We start from the raw sequence: 15312 nt of genomic DNA on the forward strand, positions 1-15312 counted from the left end.
TGGGATTGGGCACCCCTGGTCTAAATCATAGGTGTCAAACTCTGGCCCGCGGGCCAAATTTGGCCCGCAGCCTAATTACATTTGGCCCGCGAAGCCATACCAAATTATTATTAGAGCTGGCCTACTGGTATTATACAGCTAATATATATATTGTTTGGTATTAAGCTTTGCGTGTTTCATATTCAGTTTTTCAGCAAAATGTGTTTGAGTCCATAAGAAAAGATTCATTCTTATATCTGGAGGAATAAATATATTTCAATAAATATTAATGTTAGCCCGCGACTTTGTTACAGTTTTGAATTTTGGCCCACTGTGTATTTGAATTTGACACCCCTGGTCTAAATAACCCAAAATGTGATGTCCACATATGTGGACGCCAGGTCCTAGGAGGTTAAGCGACAGAGCAATCTCACGAAATAACTGGGACAAAAAAGACAAACAAACGTGTCTGCAGAGTGGCAATAAATCCTTTATTGGAAAACTACAGTATAAGCACTCTAGTGTTCTCCGCTACAGTGATGAACTTTAACTTTGCAGAGCAGACAGCGGGTAGGGGTTTAAAAATCAAGCAGTTTTAACAGGAACGCAGCGTGCGAGGACCTCGCTGATGTACGTGTTATTTTTGGCAACCAGCTTCTGCTTCATTTTCCTGAGCTTTGCCTTCACTTCCTCCTCAGTCATGGTGGCAAGTGGAAGTGACTTCACCTTCTGCAGAAAGTAGTGGATCAGGTTTTCCCCCACCTGAAAAATAAGCAGGGCATGGGTGTTACAAGAAATTCAAACTCTCTCTTCTGGTTTCTGAATGGACCTCAGCTCTACTCTCTGAAACGAGGCGCTTTTGCTGCCTTTAAGTCAACTTTCTTCTGATTGGCTGCCTCTATCTGTAAGAACACAGCAACAAGTGTATTTTTTCCCCCTTGTGCTTGTGACATTCCTTCACCGTGGAGAATAAAATACCAGAGGTGTGGACTCGAGTCACATGACTTGGACTCGAGTCAGACTCGAGTCATTAATTTTATGACTTTAGACTTGACTTGAAAAAATGTTCTAAGACTTGTGACTTGACTTGGACTTTTACACCAATGACTTGGGACTTGAATTGGACTTGAACCGGTTTACTTGAAAAGACTTGATATTTTACCCCAAATATAAAATTTAACATGCATATTATATAGAGATTGAAAATGTGACGTCATTCACGGGTAGAACCGCAAAGGATTCTGGGAACTCGTGGCAAGCGGTACTAGCGCATGCAGGCTTTCAATTGAAATCAGTCACACAGCGATAAAAAGAAACACAAAAATGTCAAGAAGCTGTTGTATTATTAACTGCAATAGCCGGTCGCATGACAGCCACGGGAAGCTGACGGGTAAAGAGATCGGTTGTTATCGGATTACGTCGTTGAAGAGAAATTGTTTGAGCCATGTTTCCGAAGTGACAAAGACGCGACGGGTGGCCTGGATTGCAGCCATTCAAAGATCAAATATAACGTCCCAGAACCCTCCAGCTCACAGGTTAGTCTGCTCCAAGCATTTACACAAAGGTCAGTGTTTTTTAGTAGTTAATACGTCATTTTTCATAAAATAATTGGTGATATAGGTTACAAGCAAGTCTGGCGCTGAACAGAAATTGTCGCGCTATGCTCCTTTGTTTATTGTGCATAAATAGTGAATTGTCCTGACACAATATTGCGTTTCGCTTCTGTTATTATGGTACATTGACAAAAACATATACTTTTATTCACAGGATAAAACAGGTTTTTTGTATCACTAATTGTCCAGTACGATTACAGCATACAGTATTATTGTCACTGCTACATTTCTGTAACGCGTACCAGAAATTATTTCCACTACTAATTAATTACCGTTGAGCTCAAAGGTCCTATTAATAAACGGTTAATGAATGTGTATTTATGACGACGATTTGTGAGACTGGTAAACTTATGATACGTACGATGGTCTTTCGTTCTACACGGTGCATTTCAAGGTCCTGCACCCATCCGTCGGTAAACTGTACCTGGGCTTGTTGCAGTGACCTGAAGTTACTAAACTTCATGAGTGTATGCGCTCACTCCAAGAACCGTATGATTATAAATATGCATATAAATATGCTAAGATGAGATAGCTGACTTCATCTAACTAGCAAATGTTGTCCAGGCTACGTTGGTGATACAGTTTTTTTTAATGTGTATGATATTTTTGTCATGCGATTTTAAAGCTGGTCCTACAACCGCATCCAAGAATAACATGCAGCTTATCTCAGAACCGTTGGTGAAAATTATTCTTGGAGCTAGGTTTAATTGAGCTGCATTTTATAGAGGTGCAATTTCACAATTTGTGTATATTTTCTAAGTTCACTATTTTGTCATGTGTTGAGAAAAACACAGATTTTAAAATTACATGGTCTAATATTTACATTTAGCATAACTGCAACATTATTTTTTCGTTTTTTTTTTTTTTAAAGACTCGAAAGGACTTGAAATTCAAAGTTTCAGACTTGTGACTTGACTCGGACTTTTACACCAGTGACTTGAGACTCGACTCTGACTTGCCTGACATTACTTGAGACTTGACTTGAGACTTGAGGATAAAGACTTGAGACTTACTTGAGACTTGCAAAACAATGACTTGGTCCCACCTCTGTAAAATACCCATCTTTTTACAGTGTGAAAATATCAAAGGAGGAAAAGGGCTCAAAGCGACAGTTCTGTTATCCTTCACTGGCAGTAATTAGTAACACTGGGAACAATCAGAGCTGTTTGTAGCAGCCAGGAATCTTTTGAGGTGATGACTTTCCTAGAAAGGGATTTCTAGTTCTGAGATTCTTGCCTCAAGTTTACTTTTATGTCTAACCGCAGATTTTCAATAGAGGTTTTATTTACTATGATAAGATAACCTTTATTAATCCCACACGTGGGAATATTGTTGGGTTAAGGCTGCCGACCTTTGCCAGCGCAAGGACTGAGCACCTAAGCTTGCACCTTCTGAGGAAGTCTGATGTGGATCTTGACTTGTGTTGTTCATTATCCTGCTGTGGACACCATCCTGTTTTCGTCTTCAGCTTTTTAAAAGATCCCGAGCTTCTGCCACTCTAAAATCCAACTAATATTTCCCCTGTTACGGGGGAATTCAAGTTTGTGCTACTCGATCTTGCTTAGGAAAATTTCTTATCACATCTGGCTCTGCAGTGAAACGGCTGAGATTAAACGGAACTGCACATGAAGTCTTGTGAGTAACTAAATTGTCAGAAATTACCATTGTTTCAGTGCCACTGAGCAATCATTTTTCTTGCAGTCAGGCAAACTAGTGCAAAAGATAATGTTAATCTATGTAGGAATCAATAGGCTGAAGTCTGATGACTTGTCCTCAAGGGCGAAGGCCAGTATTTCAGACTTTCAGAGCCAGTAGATATCCAGGTCAAGACTTCTTTAATGCATCCAGAGAATAAGCTCAACAGAAATGAGGCAAAATGGTGGTACGATGATTAGTCTCACAGCAAGAAGGTCATGGGTTCAACTCCACCATCTGGCCAGGGCCTTTCATTGTGGAGTTTACATGTTCTCCCCTTGTCCTCAGGGGTTCTCTCTGGGGTCTCCGGCTTCCTCCCACAGTCCAAAGACATGCAGTTAGTGGTGTGAGTGCGAATGGTTGTCTGACTCTCTGTATTAGCCCTCTAACAGGCTCCCATTCCTTTGACAGCTTCAAGTGTATTCTTATTTTTGCCCCCTGCCCTGACTTTTGGTCTCTACACTTCTTTTAATAAAAATCTGCTATTATTAGCAAGACTAGTAGTCTCCGTTTGCAGCACAAACGCACATTTATGCCTCTTGTACCAACAATGTAGTGTTTATTAAATGATAAATAAATGTCACTATGGACACCGCTGTGTCTAGATTATGGTGTTGGTATAATAGTGGAAATCTGAGCCTTACCTGCTTGTCTGTCTTTCGCCTCTTAGCCTTGGGCTCCTCCTCCTGTTCCGACTCATCTCCTGCAGGTTCTTGGAATTCCTCCAGCTCCTCCGCCTTCTCCTTCGCAGCGGCCAGCACTGACGGCGGGAAGCAAGCCAACTCGGCCACGTGGATTCCAAAACTCTGGTCACACACGCCTGAAGACAGAGACGGATCACTCTAAAGGCGCTCTGGGCTGATTATAATCGTTTGTTGAGATTAACATTTTTAAAAGCACAAAGCTGCGTTAACCCCGAGCGAAACCACGTGCTGACCTGGCTTGACTCTGTACAGCATTGTGAGTGTGTTGTGCGACGTCAGGGCTGTGACGTGCAGGTTGTGGACCGTGGGCTGCTGAGCTGCCAGCGCCGTCAGCTCGTGGAAGTGGGTGGCGAACAGGCAGAAGCAGCCGATTTTGGAGGCGATGTGCTCGCTGATGGCCCAGGCCAGACCGAAGCCGTCGTAGGTGGACGTGCCTCTGCCGAGCTCGTCGATTATGATGAGCGACTTCTCTGTGGCCGAACTGTAACAACAACAACACAGACGATGAGAAAACCTTCCCGTATCTGCTCATCGGTTATTTGTATAACTATTAATAAAGCTCGTCTGTTCTTACCGCAGAATGGCGGCTGTCTCTAGCATCTCGGACATAAAGCTGGAGACTCCTTTCACCTGGCTGTCTCCTGCACCCACCCTTGCCAGGATGCTGTCCATCACGCTAAGCTCCGCCTTCTCGCATGGCACAAAGCAACCAATCTGAGCCATCAATGCGATCACACCCACCTGCCGGATAAAGGTGGACTTGCCACCCATATTTGGTCCTGCAAAGGTTTGGAAAGCATAATGATTTTCGAGGTACTTCCAAGACTTAATAAAAGCTGCGCTTATTACAACATAGGGCTGATTTTTACAGTGATGGGCCTCATCAATGACAGCCAGACAGCCCACATGGGAGAATTTGCCTTTAAATCCACCCTTGACTTAATCTGTGCTTATTTTTCACCTGTTATGATATAGAAGCTCTTGTCTTCCTGGACAAAGCTGATGTCATTAGGTATGAATGCAGTGTCTGCATCCATCTCCATGCAGGGATGTCTAGCCTGCAGCAGCTCCACGCGCCTGCAGCCATGGTCTAAGAGCTGGAATTGAGGCCGAACGAACGGCACAGGAGCAGACACCGATGTGACGGCAAAACTCGCCACGGCGTCCAGCTGCGCTATCACGTCGCTGAGCGTCTGGAGGGGATCCACGTAACCTGACGGTTTAAAACATTTAGAGCCTTAAATGAACCATCGCAGGCGGAAGACCGCATCATGTGCAGGCTCCAAAACGATTTTGTATTTGATAAAAGAAAGACCGCAACATCACCAGTTCTTTGACGTCTATGCAAAAATTCCAAGTGCTGTAGATTTTACTGACCTTTACAGAAAATGTGAACGAAATCAATTAAACGGTCTCACAAAGCAACTTTCATGCAATTATGACATTTCCAGTTTTCACGCAACCCGGATACAATTGTTTCCTATGCTGTTCAAATCGATGCCTTGCTGAGAAGACAGTGAGGAGCATGTGATGAGATTCCTCACCTGAGGCAATGTTGATGATCTCTTTAACGATGGCGTTCTGGGCTTCCTCATACTCCTCCCTGCTTTTGGTGTACTCCTCGTTCAGAGAGCTCAGCTTACTGCAAGCGAACATACATCGGCGTGAATCATCAGATGGCAAAAAAAAAACCCCGCAAAAAAACGAGCAGCGTTTTGTGATGCTGACATTAGAGGCGCGGTGAGGCACACCTGTTGGTAAAGCGCACACCGTTCTTCTGCACATCCAGCATGGTGAATTTCTTGTTGTTCCTCAGACTCTTTTCCTCCTTGCATGTGACTCTCAGGTAAAATCCCAGCACGGCGTTTGACTCCAGCTTCACGGTTTTACCCGCCTCCAGACCTGAAACACAAAGTTACGCCAATCTGTTTAAGCATAAAAGCCAAAGTGGAAACCTTCCTTTAGACGGCCGTCACCTGCCTTGCACAAGGATTGCTGCGGCACCAGGTTAGTTAGGACACACAGTCATTAGCCACTATATTAGGTACACCTGTTCAACACCTCATTAACATAAATATCCAGAGAACCTATTTAGGAAACTACCTGTTTTTGTTTTCTTGTAGACACACACACACACACACACACACACACACACACACACACACACACACACGTTTAAATTTCAATTAAAAGAAAAGAATTAGTATTAGGTTATTTATCACTATATTCATGTCGTACTTTACAAGTTATTCCTCTAAGAACAGATTCTTTGTATATACCAATTAATAAGGTTATTGTTTTATATTATGTATATACTGTAATTACCTAGTTCTCTGGCTGCACTGTTCAGCACGGTCTGCATGCGTTTTTCCAGCACATCCATCTTTTCTCTCAGCTCACTCAGCACCGGATCAAATGATGCCTTCACCAGGTACTCGTGGTGGTCAATCTACACGAAACAAGAAATAAGTCAAATGCACAACAGGCTGTGTGCAAACGGAGGGCAAAATACTTTGAAGCAAATGAAAAGACCTGGTTCATGTCCAGTGTGGTTTCAATCATCTCTTGGTACTTGGTGCAGTCAGTCTGCAGGTCTCTGAGAGGCGAGAGGAATACTGCATTTAGCAGAACCTTGTTGCTACCTGCAACACAAACAAAGTATTAGCCTAAATTTTAGTTAAAAGTGATTTGAAGCAGACCAGATCTCAGTTTTGAATTCATCTGATTCAATACATAAATAGTTCCATGAAAAACAGCATCCTTTGTTTACACACAGTCAGCACGATGAAGCAACAACAATCTTTGGACTCCAAATAACAACAATTAAGAAACTGTCAAATCAGCTGTATGAAGCAAACAAGACAGCATCCCTGCAGCCTGCAAAACAGATTGTAGAGTGAGGTAAACAGTGTATAAGCTGCAGCTTACCCGTGTATCCCTCCAGAGCAGTGATAAGAGTCGGTATTTGGCTCACAGCCTGGTAGACACGATAACAGTCCTGCAGCGTTGCCGTGTGACGGTGAAACTTCTTGGCCAGTCGATGAAGATCGGGAAACCGCCTCAGCAAATCGTCCTGACAGGTCTGCCTCAGCACAGAGTCGCACACAAAGCTTTCCACCAGGTCAAGCCTGCACAAAAATATCCTCAGTAATTGTAAGTCCTGTAGAATGGCCTCCCCCAGAGCCCGGACCTCAGCGTTATCGAAGCAGTACGAAATCATCTTTGACTGAGAACTAAACAAAAGGCAGCCAACATCCAAAGAAGACCTCTGAATGTCCTCGAGGAAGCCTGGAGAAATACTCCTGAAGACTACTCAAAGAAATCACAAGAAAACTTGTCTAAAAAAGTTCAGTTCAGAATTTCCATGTATGCAGACATATCGGTAAATTTCTGCATCTATTTCGACTTTTCCTGTCAAATTATAAAAACATGAGGGCTGATTCATAATACCATACTTCTATTCCCTTAAATGCCTCCTTGAAATGTATAATGTTTGTTAAGCTAAAGATGTTTGACTAGGAGGTCTTATCGCCTACAGACCTGGCATATTGCTAAGTTGGATTTGTTAAAGGTACAGAAACCCTCCATCCCTCATCACTGTATTACCTCTCCTCTATTTTAGTTTTGTCCATGAGGGGCTGTTTGATCCACTGGTTGACCAACCGCTGACCCTGCGGCGTACGGCACTTATTCAACAAACCGGCCAACGAGTGAGCTCCGGTGGTGTCGTCAGGTGAACCCTGAAGTATACAATTTGCATGTTAGTCGTGAATTTAACAGATGAATTACAGTGATGCACGGACAAATTGGGAATATTTTTATCACAGTCGTACGTATTTGCTACATAACAGAAAAAAGAAAAAAAAAAACAGGCTCAGTCAATAAAATCAATATGTCACAGCTACTAGAACTTGAACGGGTTGCTGGTTTTCTAAATTTCTTGCTGGTCATTTCCAAATTTGTGTTTTTGAATTCTCTAAATCACATCTTTTTGTTTTTCTAGCACAACAACAACCAGTTCCTACAGAGCCTGCAACCACAAAGAGCCTGTGGAGATACAGAAATTATTTTATTGCTGCCATATAATCTGCATCATTATAACTGCATTAATAAGCCAAGACAAGCCAAGAAAAGAACACTTCTGTTATTCTGGTGATTTTATCAAGGTGAAAACTTTGAGGCGTTGACACCGGTCACTTACCTGGAAGAGATTAAGAGCCCTGACGGCAGCGTTGTCCAGCCTCATGTACTGACCCAGGTCCAGAGTGGTCAGGTTGAAGGAGTTGAAGTTGGACTCATCAGAGAGCAGTTCAAGGAAACGCACCACTGCAGCCAAACATGACATTGCCACCTGAGAATGACACCACACAAGGGACCCTATGGTCAAACTTCCCACATAGTGACCTGTTCATATGCACGGTCTTCAGCCTGAGTGTCATTTAGTCGGCAGGAGCTGTTATGACTGGGATTTTATCAATAATGCTTAGTTCTAAATGTTGTTGTAAAATAAAGAAAAGTTTTTTCAAACCACCACCTTTTGTCAAAATGTTTGTTTTTTCCTGTCGTTCACCTGTTTGTCCAGCTCAGGTAAGGTGTTGCTCGCCACAGTCTCCCCTCTCTTTGCTCTCAGCAGCCTGTTGAGATCCTGGACCATGTCCTTGCTGTTGAACTCAGCTCTCTTCCTATCAGAGACTAGCATGCCGCCACGCTGCACCACCTACACAGACATACAAAAACAACAATATACTCGCATCACAATCTCTGCTTATGCAGCCAGAGTATTAATATTAATTTTTTTTAAGTCAGGCCTGGTTTAAAGAAAAGAACACTCGTTTAAAGACTTCCCATTTTGCAAGACTGATGTTCATACTGATTTTTTTAACATAAGTTTAGTAATTACCGTGCCCACATACCTCACGCAGTTTACTCCCATCAGTGTTAGCTTCCCCCTGGGCTAGGAGACACTCTTTGGGACTGATTTGGACAAGCAGGGATTCCAAGTTGGAGAATATCTCATTGTCTGGAAACTCGCACACTCCCATCGTCCACTGGGCTGCATCCACATACCCGACCCCAACAACACGCTGCCCATCAGCTCCAGTTGCAAGCCGCACAGCTACGACACCTGCACAGCCCTCTGAGCCGCTTTCCCCACCAAAAAGGATCTCCTCAAGCTGAGTCAAGTTTCCTGGAGAGGCCTGCATTTGGACACAGGAGGTAAGATCCAGAGTTGTTTTTTTAAACAAGCAGAAACCACCCTGATATGTCTCAATAGCCAGCACAGTACCTTGTACTCAATCTTCCAGTCGTGCTCCTTGCTGCTCTTGCTGAGGTTCCTGTACACCTCCACTCTGTACTGCCTCACCAACAGCAAATCTTTCACAAAGGCCTCAAAGTTCAGCTTGCTCAGAACCACACTCTCCAGCTTTCGACTCCCTGTTGACCAACAAAAACATGTCAAAATCTTTGTAATGCGTCCTTCTCATGGCACAGAGTGCTGGTGGTTTCAGTACACAAGTATCTCATGTGACCAGGTGGCATTTTTTATTTAGCAGATCATCTGCCTCCATCTCAGCCTGTCCCCAGCATCCTGCTTTGTATGTCCTCCTTCAGTATGTCCAAAAACCTCCTGTGTGGGCTTCCTCTTTCCCTTCTGCCTGGCAGTTCTAATTAAGGATCTTCTGTCTAATACATCCACTATCCCTCCTCTGTACATGTCCAAATCCTTGCCCCTCCAACTTTGTATCCAAAATGCGCAACCTGAGCTGTCCCTCTAATATAACCGTTTCTAATCCTGTCCATCCTCCCAATTAATTAAAATCTTAACATCTTCAGTTCTCCCTCTTGTCTTTTTCTCAATGCCACTGTCTCTAAACCATACATCAAAACAGGTTTCACCTTCCCTTTCACTCTTGCTGCTACCCTCCTGTCAAAAATCACCCCCGAAAACCATCTCCACCTGCACTACCCTCTTGGTACTCTCTTCTTCACTTCTGTTGTGCACTATCCAGTGCTCTCCATGGTTGACTCAAGGTATTTAAACTCCATCATTTGTCCTAGTGTAAAATTTAGAGTCAGCACAAAGGTACAAGTCATGCAGGTTTTTGTGTTGTATGCTGAAAACTACCACAGAAGAAAGGAGCTGCAGCTAGCTATAAAGACTAAAACATCTAATATCTGGGTGAAGCAGTTTTTGTTCTCCATGTTTTTCTGTCAGTGACCTCACAGGAAATTTGTAGCTCAATGATATATCTCCATTTAAACAAATGAAATGTCCCTGAGACAATAAATGAAAACACTTAACTGTAAGAGGACCCCTCATCATTTCCCACAAAAACATACTCTGTCCAACATTTAATTAGCCATGGCAATGCTTCTGAACGTACAGGACCTGCTAGGGCTGCAGCTAATAGCAGCCACCTTAGCTACAACCTGTGAAACCCTTTCTCTGGCTACACGGTCACACCAACTAGGTTAGCTTAATAGTAAAGGCACCGAGGCACCCCTCGTCCCCTTACTTGTTTAAAAGCGCCAACTGAAGTTAGCTTAGTGCACAGCTAAGCTAGTACCTGAACCCAAATATTTGATGACCCCGTTCGTTTTGAAAACCTCCTTCGCCGCGAATATGGCGTCCTTCCCGTGAACCGTATAATATTCGTTACGGTCAAATATCCGGAATGTGGTGTCCGGCTTCTCCGGCATGGAGAAAATGAAGTTAAGAAAGCCGTGCTCGGCTGCGCTGTCCATGGACAGGTTCTGTTTCGGCTGCACCGCCATCCTGGAATCTCCCGCCACCGAGCAGAACCAAACAGGAAGTTGCGTTGACGAGATGTTCCCATAGAAACAAGAACGCAACCGGGGCCGCTTACTGGGAACATTTTTATTCACAAATGCAGACATTTCAAAGCTAAACCACGTATAAACAGATGTTTGAATGATCTTAAACTCTCGAGTAAGTCGCTGAAACATGTAAATGACAAGAACGCCGCTCGTTTCTTCTTTTACGTCTTCAGTAGCTCGGAACACTAATGTTATGTAAACATTTTCGAACCTGACTTAAAACTTCAGTAATCACCGGAACATAAATAATATCGACTTTCTAACTCACATTTCTCAGTAAATAACTCAAAACTAATGAAATCGTTTAAATGTATTAAAACTAAAAGTTATTACGTCGAAATTTTGAAATGATAACCCAAATTTTCGACTTCCATCCATCCATCCATTCTCTTCCGCTTATCCTTATCAGGGTCGCCTGGGTGGTGCTGGGCCTAACCCAGCTAGCATAGAGCAAGAGGAAAGGCACACCCTGGACAGGTCGCCAATCTATCACTGGGCTAACACATGCACACCTATGTGCAATTTAGAAACACCAATTAACATAATATATATACTCATATAATTATAATTAACCTCTTATGGATCAGAGTTGCCAGAATTTCATCAAACAAACTCAACATGAAGTTAATAGATCAGTAGATGCTTTTCAGTTACTGGAAACAAATTTCAGAGGGACCCACAAATAAGAAGCAGCCAAAAGTGGCTGCAGTGAAGGCTTAGCTGAGCTTCTCAGGGGAGAAACCGCTTCATGACCACATCCATGGGTTCTATACTTCAGGCAGTCATTTAATGCAAAGGATTTCTTCCAAGAATATGAAGCAATCCTTTCATTTAAACTTATCGTAGTTTGTCCTATTGATTTAGAGTATCTGATGCTTCTTTCAGCTGACCTACAGCAAGAAAAAGTAAATAAATGTAATAACTGTTATCTGATGATTATCTTACATGTCTTAATTTTATGCCTTTTAGTTTTTAAATTCTTACTGTTTTTATTTATCGCTTTTATTTATTCTTTTTTTTTAGTTCAAATAGCTGTACAGCACTTTGGTTGAAAGCGCTTTATAAATAAAGTTATTATTATTCTTATTATGATTAAAATACTATATCACCATGCAAACAACATTTATTACTTATCAGATATCAGATCCCACAAGGCTTGTTTGTATTAAATCATTTTATTCATGAAAATAATATTACAAAATTAATGTCAAACCATCCACATTTTTCATAATTAAGACATAGAGTTAAACAGACTGGTTGTAAGTATCTTTAATGCAGATATGTACCTTTGAAGCCCTCTGACATTTTGGGCTGTGTATTCCCAGCAGAAAAAAACATATTGTGCTTTTGATTGTGGCTTATCAAGACAGTTCGTGATTACACAACAATTTGATTTCCATAAACTTAAAAAAAAAAGCATGTGAAGTCATGAGCCTCACGAGCTTACTAAGATTTTTTGTATCAGAGCAACATAACTGGAACAAATCAACTCAGATGATTTAAAACGAGGTTAACAAGGTCTCAAGTGACATAAGATAAGGTTTCTTTCCCCTTTTTTTTCTTCTTTGCAGGGGGCGGGGTTGGTCAGTGTTTAACCCCTCTGACGATGCTTCCTTTTTTGACGTACGCACGACTCCGACCAATAGGAGCCTGATGCGCATCCCAGGCAGGCCCCATAAACAGGATAACTACCGAATAGGCCAGCCAGACCCGCAGGGCAACGGAACTTCATCCTTGTTTATTTCTCGGTCCTAAGCAGAGTCCAAGCGCGCCTTAACCATGAGCACAAAAGTCGGCGACATCGTGGAGGAGTTCCACACAGACAACAAGATGTCAACCGTCAACAACCACAACGAGACATCCCGCAAAGAGTTGGAGGACGCGTCTCGGTTACCGGCGCTGGAGACCGCCTACACCGACATCCTCAGGCATCTTGGGGAGGACACCGACCGGGAGGGACTGTTGCGCACCCCGTTGCGCGCAGCCAAAGCCATCCAGTTCCTCACCAAGGGCTACCATGAGACCATCGATGGTGAGTCACCTGGGAACAAGTTGAGAGAGGATGAGAGAGTGAGTTAGCAAAATGACTTACCTCAGTATTCAGCATCTTTTTACTTATGAACGTTTGGTTGGTCAAATCATGATATTTTAAATCTTCACAGACGTTAAAACTAAAAGATCAAGGCACAAAATAACGGGTAGATCAAGTATTATTAGTATTAAGCATTATTATTATGATTCCAGGATGTTGAAAAGATTTCAGATGAATGTTTCCTTAACTGAAGTAAAGATAATGCATATGTAAAGAAATGTAAATGTAATGTAAAGAAATGCATATGTTTGCTTTTGTATCACCAGACATCTTAAACAATGCCATATTTGATGAAGACCACGATGAGATGGTGATTGTGAAAGACATAGACATGTTTTCACTATGTGAACACCACATGGTGCCCTTTTTTGGCAAGGTAGGTCTATGTGATTGAAAGAAATGTTACATTTAAAAAAAAGAAAGAGTGAGACAAGAAAAAAAGCTTTCTTACTCATTAAGCATTGTTCAGTGAATTAATTTCAGCATTCAACCGCTAATATTGACCTCCTGTATTTCTCTGATTATGTGCTCTCACTGGCTGTTGTCCCTCTCCAGGTTCACATCGGGTATATTCCCAACAAAAAAGTGGTGGGACTGAGCAAGCTGGCAAGGTAACAGAGTACGCACCCACACACACACATGCACTGTACCCTCCAGCTGCCACTGTGTCTGTATGTTTCTCGTGTTAGTGTCAGCTGACTGTGTTCTTCTGTTATTCCAGTGCATTGACCTGGAGGCTTAGAGCCTAAACACACTGGCTATCATCTAGGCCTCTCATCAGACACAAGTCTAAACTCTGCTCGCTCTCGAGCCATGAGAAAATCCTTTTGGACCTGTGGGAATCCCAGACTATTATCACAGCCTCTCTGCCTGTCTCCTTCTCCTCCTGTCCTAAAATATCTCTTTAAATCTGAATATAGTGATGCAGAGTTACAGTAGCTGCAGATGAACTTGAGACAGTCTCACTAACGTTGAACTGTGAATGACAAATTCACAGAATGTGACTGATTCACAAATGACAAGTTATACAGTCTGCTGGCTGGAGAAGAGGCCGGTAGTCAGGGACTGATGCCAGACTGTGTTTATTAAAAACTGAATCATTATTAATGAATCTCCTTGGCTTTGCTTGTGTTCTGATTTCTGCAGGATTGTGGAGATCTTCAGCCGTAGGCTTCAAGGTAAGCAACCGGCAAATGTGTGCACTAGACAACTGGCATCGTCTAGTGTACCGTATAAGCTGAATTTCTTTGTTTTGTTTTGGTTTCAGTTCAAGAGCGACTGACTAAGCAGATCGCCGTTGGGATATCTGAGGCTCTGCAGCCAAAAGGTGTAGCTGTGGTTATTGAAGCGGCGTAAGTACAAACATACACACACTACCTACCTTCAACATTATTATCTGTACAGCTTAAAGCTGCTGTTATATTGCACAGATGCTCATATAGCATTATATGACACAAAATACTGGCCTTAAGCAGAGCTTAGGAGCCAGTAAGCTCAGGAGCTGCAGAGGTTTGATAAGCACACTTGTGTTTTGCAGGCACATGTGTATGGTGATGCGTGGTGTCCAGAAGATGAACAGCCGCACAGTGACAAGCGCCATGCTGGGAGTCTACCTCGAGGACCCCAAAACCCGTGAGGAGTTCCTGTATCTTTCAAGGCGCACTTAACAGACATTACGTGCCATCCACTCCTGAGCCACTGTCTACAGTTGCACGTGGAAAGCTCTAGAGTTCCAGGGGATCTGCACCTGACTGCTGCAGATCCAAGACCTTCACCTATCGATCTAACCTCAATACACTGAAACCGTGAAGATTTCAGTCTTACTGCTGATCATCTATTGTTGGAATCACTGTGAACACAACATACTTATTTTGATGGTGCCTTTAGAAGATATTGTACAGTCTTCATTGGCAGTATAGTATATTATTATTGCCAAGTATACAACTTCAGTGCAATATTGTACTTACGATTTAAATTGTTTTTCTGATGGGACATTCACAGGTGCTCTTGCAAAGTTATTGCATTTGTTATTCACTGGTTTTGCTAATTTAACAAAACTTGTGTCCTTTATAAATACATTTATAAAGTCTTTTATGCATTATGTGGTATTTTAGGATGCATATTCAACGGTTATGGCTGTAAAATGATTCAAATGAGTAGAGCTGATAGAAGTACTGAGTAGATGTTTGTTTGATCAGTGGCCACTGTGACAAGTCAAAAGCAGCATTCTGAAAGTTTTCAGTCCAATTTTGTTCATGTTGAAAATAAATAAAACCTCAAGGGCAACTACTGTTGTGTGTTTGAACTATTCTATTTACATTATATAAGATTGTAAGTATGTAGAGCGTTCATACTGTGGAACAAATAAGATATGATATGAAATAAGACC

At 42.4% G+C, this 15312-nt stretch overlaps 2 protein-coding genes across 2 annotated transcripts; one reads left to right on the forward strand and one right to left on the reverse strand.

The window, feature by feature from the left end:
- Nucleotides 1–461: 461 nt before the first annotated feature.
- msh2 (mutS homolog 2 (E. coli)) lies at nucleotides 462–10776 on the reverse strand. The gene is made up of 16 exons (XM_085360899.1): nucleotides 10561–10776; nucleotides 9279–9427; nucleotides 8905–9189; nucleotides 8562–8708; nucleotides 8193–8342; nucleotides 7598–7731; nucleotides 6920–7119; nucleotides 6524–6633; nucleotides 6317–6440; nucleotides 5743–5893; nucleotides 5536–5633; nucleotides 4953–5204; nucleotides 4566–4770; nucleotides 4225–4472; nucleotides 3932–4107; nucleotides 462–741 (listed from the first exon to the last, which is right to left on the reverse strand). The coding sequence occupies exons 1-16, from the start codon at nucleotides 10766–10768 to the stop codon at nucleotides 565–567; spliced, it is 2814 nt and encodes a 937-aa protein (XP_085217025.1). The 5' UTR covers nucleotides 10769–10776; the 3' UTR covers nucleotides 462–564.
- A 1767-nt stretch (nucleotides 10777–12543) lies between these two features.
- On the forward strand, nucleotides 12544–14746 carry gch2 (GTP cyclohydrolase 2). Its single transcript, XM_085360900.1, has 6 exons — nucleotides 12544–12863; nucleotides 13190–13299; nucleotides 13479–13534; nucleotides 14070–14101; nucleotides 14191–14275; nucleotides 14461–14746. Exons 1-6 carry the CDS (start codon nucleotides 12611–12613, stop codon nucleotides 14588–14590), a joined length of 666 nt encoding a protein of 221 aa, XP_085217026.1. The 5' UTR covers nucleotides 12544–12610; the 3' UTR covers nucleotides 14591–14746.
- The last annotated feature ends 566 nt before the right edge of the window (nucleotides 14747–15312 follow it).

Source organism: Diplotaxodon limnothrissa, linkage group LG8 (genome assembly GCF_057381915.1).
Source record: "Diplotaxodon limnothrissa isolate DT_005_m linkage group LG8, D_limnothrissa_male_GT1.1, whole genome shotgun sequence".
NCBI lineage: Eukaryota > Metazoa > Chordata > Actinopteri > Cichliformes > Cichlidae > Diplotaxodon > Diplotaxodon limnothrissa.